Source organism: Podarcis vaucheri (genome assembly GCF_965113315.1).
Source record: "Podarcis vaucheri genome assembly, chromosome: 13".
In the NCBI taxonomy this organism is placed as follows: domain Eukaryota; kingdom Metazoa; phylum Chordata; class Lepidosauria; order Squamata; family Lacertidae; genus Podarcis; species Podarcis vaucheri.
The window spans coordinates 38,201,070-38,215,974 of record NC_138751.1 but is presented as its reverse complement, the minus strand read 5'-3'; the positions used below and the strand labels follow the sequence as shown (position 1 = coordinate 38,215,974).

At 48.9% G+C, this 14,905-nt stretch overlaps 1 protein-coding gene across 4 annotated transcripts in view; it reads left to right on the top strand.

The window, feature by feature from the left end:
- RCN3 (reticulocalbin 3) overlaps positions 1–14,905 on the top strand; it is a 29,701-nt gene that overhangs the window by 1,509 nt on the left and 13,287 nt on the right. For 2 of the 4 annotated variants that reach the window (XM_082194480.1, XM_082194481.1), the window contains exon 2: positions 13,141–13,382. In XM_082194480.1, the coding sequence (XP_082050606.1) occupies positions 13,141–13,382 (242 nt within the window). Of the gene's footprint in view, positions 1–8,869; positions 9,038–13,140; positions 13,383–14,905 lie in introns of those variants that run through there. The other 2 variants (XM_082194483.1, XM_082194482.1) reach the window with 2 other exon arrangements.

Here is a 14,905-nt window from a genome sequence, read left to right as displayed (position 1 = left end):
CTTTGGGCATGCAAAACATGTTTTCTGGCCCTTCCGTAGACTTCTCCCCAAAGCTGTACCTTCAGCTTTGACGCCTTCCAAAAACCGAAGGGAAAAAGAACATCCCACCTCATTCAAAGCACTGCTTTTATCTCGTCTTGAAGGAGCATATTACAATATAATTGTTCTATTATTGAAGGACATGCTTAAATGTTACATTGCAAATGGGCCCCTTGTTAGAATGTCTAGCCTGGGCAGTTACAGATAGGTAGCCGTGTTGGTCTGCCATAGTCAAAATAAAAAAATTCCTTCCAGTAGCACTTTAAAGACCAACTAAGTTAGTTCTTGGTATGAGCTTTCGTGTGCATGCACACTTGTCTCTGAAGAAGTGTGCATGCACACGAAAGCTCATACCAAGAACTAACTTAGTTGGTCTTTAAGGTGCTACTGGAAGGAATTTTTTTATTTAGCCTGGGCAGATAGAGATAAAGAACAAGGATTTATTGTCACACCAGGATGAGGGAGGTTGCAGGAAGGAGGGAGAGAAGACCAAGACCTTATATGGTAATATAGGAACTTATTACAAGTTTCGATTTCCCAGAAATCAGGTGACTTACAAGAAATCGGGTGACTTACAAGAGATCAGGTGGTATTCTATTTTGCAAATCTATATAAAGGGGCGCACCCTGACTACTGTGTACAGGTTGCATACTGATCGCCCTGTGCCTTTGTTCTGCATATGCACTTCAAATAAAAATCCTGTTAATAACCTGCAAGAGCGTTTTGCCGCTTTGTGTGAATCTGTGCTTCAGGGACCCAAATAGCAGATATGTGTGGTCCTTCAGTCTCACCCTGCCCACCAGGAGGAGTGCTTTTAAAGAGTGGATCTCCTGACGACCCACAACTATGGTAATCCGTTGAGACCTGGTGGCTCTGCTGCTGGCAGCTGCATGCTTTGAGAGTGTGGGTCGCTGCAAGAGAGCTGGGTTGTCCATGATAGGTTGGTTGGATAAAATATGGGACACGGCGTTGTTGGAAAGAATGGCTTACCAGAATCATGTCGCCAGAGGGATAGCTAAGAAAGATGTCATACGGGTGGCCCTTTATATCCTATGCAAACAAGGCAAGTTACACTGTGGAAGGCTTGCATTAGCCAACTGAATCTAAACCACAGAGCCCAGGGCTTGCCAATCGGAAGGTCGGCGGTTCGAATTCCTGCGACGGGGTGAGCTCCCGTTGCTCAATCCCAGCTCCTGCCAACCTAGCAGTTCGAAAGCATGTCAAAGTGCAAGTAGATAAATAGGTACTGCTCCGGCGGGAAGGTAAACAAACAGCGTTTCTGTGCACTGCTCTAGTTTTGCCAGAAGCGGCTTAGTCATGCTGGCCACATGACCCGGAAAAACTGTCTACGGACATACGTCGGCTCCCTCGGCCAGTAAAGCGAGATGAGGGCCGCAACCCCAGAGTCGTTCGCAACTGGACTTAACTGTCAGGGGTCCTTTACCTTTTTTACCTTTTTACACTATGGAGGGCTTGCATTAGCCAACTGAATCCTGCCTAACGGATTTTGTTTGTACTTTTCATCAGTGCCGGCTCCTCCCCGAGTTCTCTTGGATTTTGTTTGTTAATTTAAATTGTGGCGTTTTGAAGTACAGTGTCATATTGCGTTACTCGAATGTGCTTTGTCTGTTCTGTTGATTTTGTTTCATGCCTGTTTCCTATGAAATCTCAATAGAGATCATTTCTTTAGAAAATAACCGGTTAATATACCAATTAGTCGCACGGTTGGTTTCAACTAGGGCCAGGGCCTTTTCAGTACTGGCCCCGACTTGGTGGAACGCTCTGTCACAAGAGAATAGGGCCCTGCAGGACTTGACATTTTCCCGCGATGTTTCCCTCCCCTTATGGTTTTGATCTATGGGCTACTATTAAAATGAGGCTGCATTTTAAATTGTATTCTAACCCCTATTTTAAACTGCCCCCCAATTATGTTTTTATTGTAACTTTACTGGTGTTCGCCGCCCTGAGCCTGGCTCTGGCCAGGAAGGGTGGGGTATAAATAAAAATTCATTATTATTATTATTACAACTGATAAAATTAAGCAATTAAGCCCTGCCAGAAGCCTACCCCTACTTCTAAACGGATAGAATCATGGTTAGAAACTGAAGTTGCTGGTGGTTGATTTCAGGAAAGCAGCAATCCTTTAAGAGACTCTGTTGAAGTAAGTCCCATTGAACTTAACCAGACTTGCTTCTGAGTAGACAGACATAGGATTCCATGGTGACTCATTTAATCTGGAGGGTGGAAACCAAAGTGCTGAAGCTCCTTGAAAGGGAGGAAACCAATAGCAGGGGTGGGTACTTCTGCTGTTCCCTCTAGAGCTCTCTGTAAACAGGAGTAACCTGAGAATTCTATAAGGAAGCCAAACACTTGGGAGGCATTTCCCAGTTTAAACAGGAGCTGTTGACTTTAGGATAACCTCCAAAAAAGCTCAGTGACATAAGATGCTTCTTTGTGGCTAGAATCCCAGAGAGCCCCACAGGCGTGAGACCTGTTGTGGGTCCAGATCCTGACCTGAATGCATGCAGCTGGAGGGGCAGAAGTAGTTATAAATTCCAGTCTGAAAAACTTACAGGGCACAAATGATGTCTGAAGGTTTCGAAGCTGAATTCAGAGTAATTAAAAAACCAGGAATTACCTAAATCAGGTATGAGAAACCTGTGGCTTCCAGAACTCCTCAGACTCCAACTCCCATCGTCCCAGATTATTCGCCATCTTGGCTGAGGCTGATGGGAATTGGAGTTTAGCAGCATGTGAATGAGAGCCACAAACTGCTAATCTCTAGGCTGGAGTCAGGAAGACAGAAATTAAATCTGTGGGAATGTTTACAGTGTTCAATGCCTGCTTTTGAGCTTCTCCATAGCGTAAGGCGCTCTAGGCAGAATAACGGTGCCCGCAAGGTCATAATCGGGAAGTGGAGGAGAATTACAATATGTTATATAAAGAAACAAGGCAATTTTCCCAGTAGCTACAAAGGGAAACTGGATTATGGGTGCAAACAGGTTCAGAAGTTGAAGTTATGGGTCAGGGAAGGTGGTGCTAGACTGACACCTTGTGGAAACAACCGATACTACAGGAGCTCAGTTGAGACTGCCACCAAGATCCAGAGAGATGTTTCTCCAGAAAGAGATGTTTCCTGAGAGAAGGGAAATGAGCATAGCCCCAACGAACTGTGGGGAGGGGAGGATAACAGAGCAAAAGGGCAAATGACAATGTTCAGAGGAGGTGTCGGAGGCTGAAGGGGTAACAGGGTTTAGTGAGCAGGGAGAGTCTGTGGCAGAGAGAAATCCAGAATTGGAGACAGAAGCTGAAGCAGGATTGTGAGAGGAGAGAGGCCAAGAGGCAGAGATGAGTCAGGCTGGTGAAAAGTCATGGGTGTCTCCTCCTCCTGCTGCGACAAGCTCCCCTTCTCCTGGTCTCCCAGGACCAGGAGAGGCATGAAGTGGGAGTAGCAAAGGCAGGCACACAGACACATCGCCGAAGAATTGATGCTTTTGAATTAGGGTGTTGGAGGAGACTCTTGAGAGTCCCATGGACTGCAAGAAGATCAAACCTATCCATTCTGAAGGAAATCAGCCCTGAGTGCTCACTGGAAGGACAGATCCTGAAGCTGAGGCTCCAATACTTTGGCCACCTCATGAGAAGAGAAGACTCCCTGGAAAAGACCCTGATGTTGGGAAAGATTGAAGGCACAAGGAGAAGGGGACAGCAGAGGACGAGATGGTTGGATAGTGTTCTCGAAGCTACAAACATGAGTTTGACCAAACTGCGGGAGGTAGTGGAAGACAGGAGTGCCTGGCGTACTCTGGTCCATGGGGTCACGAAGAGTCGGACACGACTAAACGACTAAACAACAGTACTTTGGAAGTCGAAAGGAATCAATTCTGGAAGTCCATTCAACTTCCAAAATGTTCAAAACCCAAATTGCGGCTTCTGATCGGCTGCAGGAAACTCCGCAGAAGCTCTGTCGTTTGCAAACCAGAACAATCACTTCTGGGTTTGTGGCGTTTGGGAGCCAAAACATCCGAGTTCCAGGGCATTTGACAACCAAGGTACGATTGTAAAGAGTTAACCTCACTTACTCTGTGTGATTTACTGCTGGCTTGCTCCTGAGCACTGCATCCTACTTCATCAGATGCACGAAGCCTCGTTTTAAATTGCAGGCTGATATACACAAGGTTGCTGGGGCACGGGTGGGACTGAGAACAGTGAGGTCAGCAAAAGAATGAAATGCAGAAAAGCAGCCGTGGATAATTATGTTAAAGTGGCTGTTCACATAAACACCACACAAATGGGTTGGAGTTGATAACGCAAAGATCCTGGCATTGGTCAGCTAATTTGCCTGTGTAGTGTTGCTGGGGTTTTTTTTTACCCTAATTTGAGCCACAGGACAGAGCATTAAACCTCTTGGTGAATTGTGAAATCAGCAGCTTCACAGGTGCAGCCTCTCTTTGAAGTTCCTTGTTCCAGGAATGCCCACCTTAAGGTGAATTACAAAGCGTCCTGTGAATTACAAAGCGTCCTGTGAAACGTCCCCCCTCCCACTCACCTTTTTCGGATATTGGCATTTCTGCTGCTTTAGATACCTTCTGCTCACAAACCATTAGCACCCACTACTTGCCACATATGCATACACCCTGTGTAGCCTGAAGGCTACACCTTCATTGTTGTTTCTCACTCAGAAATAGCAGGGTACTTTGGAGAAAGGTACAGTGGTACCTCGGATTAAGAACTTCATTCGTTCCGGAGGTCCGTTCTTAACCGGAAACTGTTCTTAACCTGAGGTACCACTTTAGCTAATGGGGCCTCCCGCCGCCGCTGCACGATTTCTGTTCTCATCCTGAAGCAAAGTTCTTAACCCGAGGTACTATTTCTGGGTTAGCGGAGTCTGTAACCTGAAGCGTATGTAACCTGAAGTGTCTATAACCTGAGGTACCACTGTATATCCATTTGTTTCAGTCAGCAGTGTGTAGGGGGGATCTTTTTCATATAACTGTAGAGTTGGAAGGGACCCCCAGGGGCCATCTAGACCAACCCCCTACAATGCAGGAATCCTGCCCACAGCTGTCTCTAGATAAGCTCAAACCAACCCAAGGGCCGCATTGTATTATGGTAAGCCTTCTGGGGGCAGCATGTCAGTGGTGTGGGTGGGGGCACAGAAGAGAAAGCGACAAAGCAGCAAATGAAAATTTTGCCTCTGTATACAAGTAACCTAGTTTCTACGCACGCCCTTACACGGCTGGTGAGAAGCACCTCTCAGGAAAAGGATGTGTGCCAGAGGAAAGGGTGTGGATTGTGTCGAGTCTTGAAGGTTAAGTAGAGAGGCGTAGAGGCCCCATGGCCTGGGCTCCCTCATCCCTTGTTTAAATAGAAGCTGATGGAAGCGCCAAGCCATTTTCCTCTGCTCCCCTCTTGCTAGCTCGGGTCCTTTCCAGTCCAAAAAATCAACAATATTTCTAAAGCGTGCCTTCCATCTGAAACAAAACTCTTTCTGATCTTCCTTCTCTGACCCAGTTCTACAATAAAATGTCCCCAACGGCCACCATCCCATAATGATGTGATGTGCTTTTCTACCACCTTTGTGGAGTATCATTCTCCACGTATCCAGAATGGCGGATATGGATGAGCATTTGCAGACAAGAAGTAAGGCAGAAGAGGAATCAGTACACTTTTGGAGGGCAGAAAGATGCAGTCCCACGGTTTGGGAAGCAAAATGGCTGCCCGCACGCATTTTGGAATCAGTGTTGCTTTCCAAAACTCACCTGCACTGCTGTTGCTGTTTCACACAATTGCAAACTTGGGTTGCACAAGTACAGTGGATTGGGAGGTCTTGCGCAACAAACCCGCTTCCCAAAAAAGAAAGAGACTTCCCACTTGTGGCTGCTGGGGCCTCCTGCCTTGTCTTACCTTAGGCGGCTTTGTCCTCAAACATTCTGGTGTGGGCCCAAGATGCATCAGGGCTGTCAATGTTTTGTGGGTGAGGTTCAACAACATACCTGTAAATAAGGAAGGACCACAGCTCACTGGGCATGCGGAAAGTCCCATGGGCACTTCCGAGGAGGGCTGGGGGAGACCTCTGCCTGAAGCCCTGTAGAGCCTTTGCCAGCCAGTGTAGATGGACGGTTCTAAGGTAGACAGACCAGGGATCTGACAAGCCATAAAACTGATTCCTACACCCCTAAGGAACTAGCAACCGACTTGAGCCTTGCCACATTCAGCCCACTACACTTCAAAAATCCTCGAGAGTTGGCATCCGTTTCGAGAGACAATAGAGTGCGCCACCAGGGTTGAAGTCAAGCCACTGGAGAATCACAGCGCCTGCTGTGGCTGCAGAGACTGGCAACTCATAACTGCTGCCTCCTGCGTTGCTTTTGATGCATTCGCAGCACTGATCTCTCGGGGGCGCACTACTGGGCAGTGTGTGTGGAGGTCCTGGGCTGCCCAGACCCCCCCTCTCAGCCTCGCTGATGTGGTCCAAAGGAAAGCAGAGCAATACATTTAGCACCAGCTTGGCTGCAGGAGGGGGGTTTACAAAGCACCATCCAACTGTCTTAGGGACTCTGCTCTGGATTTGTGTAGGGTTTAATCCTTAGCTGTTTTGCCTCCCGAAGATGTCCCACAAGGCAGCGGGTAAACCCTACAGAAATATCGGACTTACTCTATGCAGACTTAAGCACCACCTAAACCTATTCAGATCAAACCTCTCTTCCTTCCTTGACTTCTGATGGCAAGGACTTTATCCTTACCATGAAGGACAGCGAAGTGTTGGGTGGTTGCTGGATGCTGGGGGGGCAGGTGGTAAGCCCTGCTCTGTTTCCTCTAAGCCTCTAGCTCAGCAGTAAAGCCTCTGCCTTGGATGCAGAAGATCCCGGAAACTCTGAACCTGATCCCCTAGAGCAGTGTTCCCCAACCTTGGGCCTCCAGCTGTTTTTGGACTACAATTCCCATCATCCTTGACCACCGGTCTTGCTAGCGAGGGATGATGGGAGTTGTAGTCCAAAAAACAGCTGGAGGCCCAAGGTTGGGGAACACTGCCCTAGAGCCAGTGGCATAGCGCGGGTTGTCAGCACCCGGGGCAAGGCAAGTAATTTGCGCCCCCTAACCAGTGGATTTGCGCCCCTAACCCTAACCCCCAGATGTTGCGGCCAGTGCGGCCGGTGCGGCCGGGCCCCCCTGCACCCCCCACGCTACGCCACTCTGCAGCAGTAGCTTCAAAACCCACCATGCCAGTTCCCAAAGGGCACCATGCACAGCAAAATCCAACGCCTTTCGTTTTTCTCATTTATTTTTATTATTACTATGTATCTTTAAAAGATAAACATTCAGCGTAACAAAGAACTTAAACCGGAAGCCTTTCTTTAGCACACACACACACCCTTAGGGGGATGATCCACCACTCATTTACTCGTGAGCAAGCCCGCCAAACTTGCTGACGAAACCGAAAGCCTCTTAACCCGCTGGCGAGAGGCTTAGCCGGGCCTCGCCCGCCCACCGGCTTCCTCTCGGAGGTTTTTGGGGAGCGCAGGGCGCGGCGAGGCCCGGGGGTGCGGAGGCTGCCCGTGCCCGGCCAGGCGTCGGTGGCGGCGTCGGTGCTGCTGCAGCGGCTGCTCCTCCTGCGAGCAGTGAGTGGAGCGCAGCCGCAGCGACGGTGGGGGGCGCGCGCGCGCTAGGGCGCAAGGCTGGCGGTGGCGGCGGGAGCCCGGCGGAGGAAGGAACTTGTCCCTTCCCTCTGGACTCGCGCCCCCCCCCAGATGTTGCGCCCGGTGCGGCCGGCACCCTTGGCACCCCCCACGCTACGCCACTGCCTAGAGCATGGGTAGGCAAACTAAGGCCCGGGGGCCGGATTTGGCCCAATTGCCTTCTAAATCCGGCCCACGGATGGTCCGGGAACCAGCGTGTTTTTACATGAGTAGAATGTGTGCTTTTATTTAAAATGCATCTCTGGGTTATTTGTGGGGCATAGGAATTCATTCATTTTTTCTCTCTCCAAAATATAATCTGGCCCCCCACAAGGTCTGAGGGCAGTAGACGGGCCCCCTGCTGAAAAAGTTTGCGGACCCCTGCCCTAGAGAGCTGCTTCAAGTAGACATCACTGAGCTTAGACAGACCAATGGACTGACTCAGGCCGCTCCCGGTGCCAGTGTCAAAGTAAGGTTAAAATGCCAAGCAGATCAGTTTCAATGTGTGCAGATCAGGTTGATGTGTGTGCGCTTACTTTTATCTTATCTTGTCCTTTGCCTCAGGCAGCAAACTTCCTGGGAGGTGAAAGGGAGGCATCTAGGGACTGGAGCTGAAAGTTAACGGGCTCTCTAAGCCCCACCTAACGGGGGAAAGCCAAAAACTGATTTGAGATTCCTGCATTGGACTAGATGACCCTGGGCAGCGCCTCCAACTCCACAGCTCTGTGATTTTCCATGATTGCACTCAATGGGGGTTGCAAGGTCGCTGTGCTTAAGGCTGCACGCCCGCCGCCCCCCCCCCGTCCACGCTGCCCTTTTATATGCCCCAGGCCCACATTTCGTACCTATTGAAACCCCAGAGCGATTGCCAAATTTGGGGGGGGGGGAATTAAAGGGCGGCGGCGGATCATTGGGGCTGGAGCAGCCCTGGGGGTTGGCGGCAGGGGTAGGTGTCTTTCTGCCGTTGGTCGACAAGAAGAGGGGGCGCCCAGAGGATCCCAGAGCCCGCCCTGCCTTGTTGTAACTTGGGGGGGGGGGCGGAGGAAGGGGGGAAAAAACTGTGGGAAGAATGGAACTTTGTGTCAACGTGGCGCCGGCCGGCCAGTCCCGGAGCCCCTCGGCCACGCCCCTGGGCCGATGGCGGCCTCCGATTGGGCTCTGCGGGGATGAGGGGCGTCGCCCTGGCGGGCAGGAGGGCGGGGCGGGGAGACACCAGCCGGGCTGAAGATGAGACGGGGCGGCACTTGCAGAGGGAACATCCATCGCGCGGGCTGCAGCTACTGGTGAGCTGGGCGAGGGGAGAGGCACGCTTGCAAGAGGTTTGCATGCTGGGGGGTGCGGGGTTGCATGCAAGGGGGGCTCAGAGGCGCGGAGGAGAGGTGGGCGCCTCGACTTAGGAGAGGGGAAGGGGCCTGCTGGAGACCCTGAGGAAGGGGAGATCTTTAATAAGGGAGCGAAAAACGCGTGGGAGGGAGGGCTCTTGTTCGAGACACGCGGGCATTATAATGCAGGGATTGTGCATTTTCCTTTTTTTGCAGCGTGCAATGCCCGGCGGATTCAATTGGTCGGGGCATCCTGATAGGTGCTGAGCTTGCAGACTACCGCGATGCCGCGGTGAACGGAAGGAATTGTGATTTCCATTTCCCCCATCCCCCGCCTGCCCCACAACTAGCCCCTTGTGTCCCTCGGAAAAGAGCAGCGTGGCTGCGCTGCGCCTTGGGTTGTTGCGGCTCATGGGTCAGAATTGGTGCTTGAGGTTGGGCAAAAGTAGAGGGCACTGCTAAGGCACTCTTTGTGGGCGGCGTAGGGGGGCTGTATTGTCCCAGAAGTTTGTTTCAGACCCGCATCCTTTATGCCTCGGGGAGTTTGTTGGTGTCGCAACTCCCAACAGTGAGCATGGCCTATAGTCAGGGATGACCACGTTGGCTACCCCTGCCTTAGAGCCCGCTTCTCCATCCAGCCCGTTTCCTGATGTGAAATGCCAACCCTTTTGTCCTGGGGTTAAACATGCTTCCCTTCCTTTCTTCAGTGTGGAGCGTAGTTACCAGTGTCCCCTTATTCTGAGACACTGTCTTTGTTTAAAGTTGGGGCTTCCAAAGTCTTTGCAGTGTTGGAGGAGAAAGTCGCTTGTGTTTACCTTTTCTCTATCTTTGGCATGTTAGCTCTGCTTCCCTTCTGAGGCAGGTTGCTTTGTATATCTGGAAGGGCTCGGTTTTAGTTTTGCACATTTCACAGCGGCACGGTAGTCTGCAAGTGTGGGTTAGGGAAGAGCAGTAGTTGGGAGATGGAGGAGTGGAGTGGTGTACAGCTTGTTTCGAGCCCCAAAGTTGCATTTGCTAGTGGTTTAAATAATTTGGCATGGGATGTGTCTTCTTTGTACCGCAGCCCAGGAAGTAATGTGTTGTTCTGATTCTGCTGTCACTTTCATCCTCAATAAACTTTGTTCCCAGCAAAGTGGGGACAGCTTTAATTCAGATGCCTCCAGGAATTGAACATTCTGTATTTTGGGCAGCACAGTTGGGAACTGGCCTAGTTCCCCTATGCTGCTGGGATTACTGAATTTATTCTTCTCCTTTTTTTAGTTTGCCCTCGAAATAGCAGGCACAGTCCTTGTTTCAGAACTTCATCTCTCACTCCAGGTCCTTGGAGCTCAAGAGATCCAGTGGTGTTCTGGGTTAAAATGTATGTAGGAGAACAGATTACAAACCGGGACTCCTGGGTTCTCTTTGTGGGTCAAAACTCCCAGCACTCTCTAAAAGAGAAACTTGCTTGCATGGCTGGGTGAAACGGAATCAAAGAAGGTGGAAACTCCTTGTTTCTTTGGTATGGGAGAGTGGGAACAATTGATGAGCTTGGGGGCATCTTATCTATGGTGTTCGAGAGATAATAGTTAGAATCAAAATTAAAAAATAGTCCAGTAGCACCCTAGAGACCAACTAAGTTTGTTCTAAGTATATAAACTTTTGTGTGCATGCACACTTCTTCAGCTGAAGAAGTGCTTATACCTAGAACAAACTTAGTTGGTCTCTAAGGGACTACTGGACTATTTTTTATTTTTTTATTTCAACTGCGCCAGACCAACACGGCTACCTACCTGAATCTAGTGGTTAGAGTGTTGGACTGAGACTGGGGAGAACCAAGTTCAAAACTGAACATTGGATGAGTTTACGCCAATCATTCTTATTCAGCCCATCCTACCTCACTGGGCGTTATGGTGATGAAACCGGGGTGCTTGTTCTGGTAAAGAACCATGCATGTGGAACTGAGCTCTTTGGGAAAATATTGAGAAGTCTGTGATGTTTGCTGCCCCCATGTAGACTCTTCCAGTAGAGATTCCATAGACATCCTCACATTTGACTTTCAGCCACCTCTTGAAGACTCCACACACACACACACACACCCCGCGAACAGACTTATGCATTTGTTTATATCTTCTCAAGTAGCCAGTCATTTTAGTAATTGTTTTGTCCTGCTTTTAATGCTTTTGTTTGGTTTTTAATTATATTACTGCGTTTCTGAGAGGGCAATATTTAAATGCTTATATAAATAATAGGAAGAGTTCCCTACCAGGGCAGACTTTGCCCGTGTGCTCAAGACATCGATTCCATAAAACGTATTTTGTTTCACTGTGCAAAATATGAGCAAGCCAGGGCTGAACTGATACTACCCTTGCTGGTACCTTTCCCGGGAAAATCAGAGGCTCACTATGTCAGATTCCTATTGGAAGACCGGACAAATGCTAGAACATTAGCAGTGGCAAAGTTTTTATCCGTGGTCGCAAGAACCAATGATCCCTATATTCTGAACCAAAATGCTTGTTTAACCTGGAGGTAGGCTGTATGAACTGTGTATTGCTTTGTAATGATTTGTTGGGTCTCTGGACCGTAATAAGGATTGATGATGATAATAGGAAGAAACTGTAATAAATAAATACTTGTTTAAAAGAAGTGTAGTGGGGTGAAGCATGTAGCAAATATTGAGAATCATAGAATTGGAGAGCTGAAAGAAACCCTGAGGATCATCTTAGTTCAACCTCCTGCAGGAATATGCAGCTGTCCCATGTGGGGATCGAACCTGCAACCTTGACGTTATTAGCACCACGCTCCAATCAACTGAGCTAAGTCAGATGATTTTGAAATGTAGGCAGTGGGACTTCCTGGCATGCGAGGAAGTGGAATAGCATTCTTTCTCCACTGTCAGTTATACTGCACTTTACGGAGTATAAGAGGACAAGTCCCTGCCCACAGGAGCTTACAAGCTAAAATTGACACAGGGCAGATGACGGAGAAAGGGGTAAACAGGGAAGCAATATGTAGGTTGCTTCAGTTGCACGTGCTTAGACTTACGTAGTTATGGGCTGAGTTGTAGCAGGGCATGGGAACCAAGGGTGTGCACCAAAGGCTTTGTGGTGGGAGTGGATTTTCAGAGGGCATTTGAATGAAATGAGAGAGGTGGCTCCAGGACAGGTGTACTCAAAAGCAGTTCAAAGTATCTGGGGCAGCGAAGGAGGAGGGACAGAGCCTTTTGAGGGAGCAGAAGTATTGCGGGACTGATTTTGTGTGTGTGTGTAAATAAGAGGATAAACAGGGAGGCAGGCTTCCATCTTTTTTAGGTTGTACAGTGGTACCTCGGGTTAAGTACTTAATTCGTTCCGGAGGTCCGTTCTTAACCTGAAACTGTTCTTAACCTGAAGCACCACTTTAGCTAATGGGGCCTCCCGCTGCCACCGCAAAGTTCTTAACCCGAGGTACTATTTCTGGGTTAGCGGAGTCTGTAACCTGAAGTGTATGTAACCTGAGGTACCACTGTATTTGAATATTTCCAGGCTGCAGTTTCATATGAAAATATTGCTGGATAGCTCTGCTTGTTAGAGTGTGGTGCTGATGCCAAGGTTGCAGGTTTGATTTCCATATGGGACAACTGTATATTCCTGTATTGCGGTGGGGGTCGTGTTGGACTAGGAAGATCCACATGGTCCCTTTCCAGCTTTGATTCTATGAAATATCACAAGGCAGTATACCAACCAAAAAATACAGTATTGCAGTGAAAATAAAGAAACACATCAGTAAAAGCTGGATGTGAAACAATCTCAGATTTGAAAGTCCAGAGTAGCACAGTTTTTAGAAGGCACCTGAAAATGAGCAGAGGCCCTCCTGCCAATCTTATATTGGCAAGGAGTTCCACAGGACAGGGCTTGCTAGACTAAAGGCTTGGTGCCTGGTAAAGGCTAGTCAAACCTGGGGGGGAGGGCACATGGGATCCCAAAAGCCAACAGATGGCGGCTAATATTCCCTTGTCACCTTCTTTTCTTGGAAGCGGTGTGGAATGGAGACCCATTTGGAGCAAAGTGGGCTGGCTCATGATTTATATATGCACCATGTATGTTTTCTTTCCTTACTGACCTTTCTTCCTTGTTCCCAAGTTGTGTACAATGGCTTGGCAGAAGATGCTGTTTTCCTCCTGCCTGTTGACTGTGTGCCTCACGTGGGTGTTGGCCAAGCCTCCCCCCGACAAAAAGGACCGCATCCACCATAACCAAGACTTGAGCGACCACCCTCACGATGACAACCAAGATTTCCAGTATGATCACGAAGCCTTTCTGGGCAAGGAAGATGCCAAAACGTTTGACCAGTTGACTCCTGAAGAGAGCAAGCAGCGGCTTGGGTAATTGGAACTCTGCTGTTGGGTGAAGAATTTTGCATCTTGAGGAGCTGAGGGAGGAGAAGCAAGCTTCTAGTCCCCTAGATGTGTGTGGTTGATGGCATCTCATGGGTTAAGTTGGGGAGGGAACACATGAGTACCATTCCCCATGTTCTATGGGTAAGGCTTTAGTGCCTTGCATAGTACATTGCTCATTTTCACAAGCTAGTGAAACTAGAATAAATTTTGCACAGTAAGCAAAATTGGGTTAAACCACAGAGCCTAGGACTTGCCGATCAGAAGGTTGGCGGTTCGAATCCCCATGTCAGGGTGAGCTCCCGTTATCGGTCCCAGCTCCTGCCAACCTAGCAGTTCGAAAGCACGTCAAAGTACAAGTAGATAAATAGGTACCACTCCGGCGGGATGGTAAACGGCGTTTCCGTGCTCTGCTCTGGTTCGCCAGAAGTCATGCTGGCCACATGACCTGGAAGCTGTCTGCGGACAAACGCCGGCTACCTCGGCCAGTAAAGCGAGATGAGCGCTGCAATCCCAGAGTCGGTCACGACTGGACCTAATGGTCAGGGGTCCCTTTACCTTTAAGCAACCTTAACTAGCATTGATTTAGGTCAGCTTTCCACGACCTGGTACTCCAACTCCCATCAGCCCCAGCCCAAAGGTCAGGAATGATGGGAGTTATAGTCCAAAACATATCGGTTGGGGAAGGCTGATTTAGACAGGCTGCATAATCCAAGTGTTCTTGATACAGAATGTGGGTCATCCCAATGTCATTCATGGGCAGTTTTGGAGCACCTGAGTATTGCCACTAGGGCTTCCAGCGCATTGTTGATATGGCGGTTAACCTTTGGCCCTTTCCAGATGTTGAACTCCAGTATGGCCCATGGCCAGGGCTGAGGGGAGTTACAGTCCAGCAACATCTCAAAGGCCACAGGTTCCCCACTCCTTCTTAATAGCATAACACAAAGACCCCATTACGATTAGACAAGACATTATGCAAAATATGGCAATTTGACAAGTGCGCAGTGCCTTAAATTTCATCGCGTTGACCAGAGACAGCACTTGCTTTCACCGTGTTACTCTTTTTTTATTATTGGCCAAACACACACGAAAGAGTGCTGCAGAAGCCCTGTCACACATTCCTCAAATGCGTAAATGGGCATTAAGTGTTCAGGGGTGGGAACACATAGTCCTACCTGCTCCATGTTAAGAGGGAAGGTCTAAATGGGTATCTAAGTGTCTTCTGTTCAACATGCTTAGAATCTCCTTTAGACCATGGGTAGGCAAACTAAGGCCTGGGGGCTGGATCCGGCCCAATCGCCTTCTAAATCCGGCCCGCGGACGGTCCGGGAATCAGCATGTTTTTACATGAGTAGAATGTGTGCTTTTATTTAAAACGCATCACTGGGTTTTATGTGGGGTATAGGAATTGGTTCTCTTTTTTTCTTTTTTCAAAATACAGTGGTACCTCGGGTTGCATACGCTTCAGGTTACAGACTCCGCTAACCCAGAAATAGTGCTTCAGGTTAAGA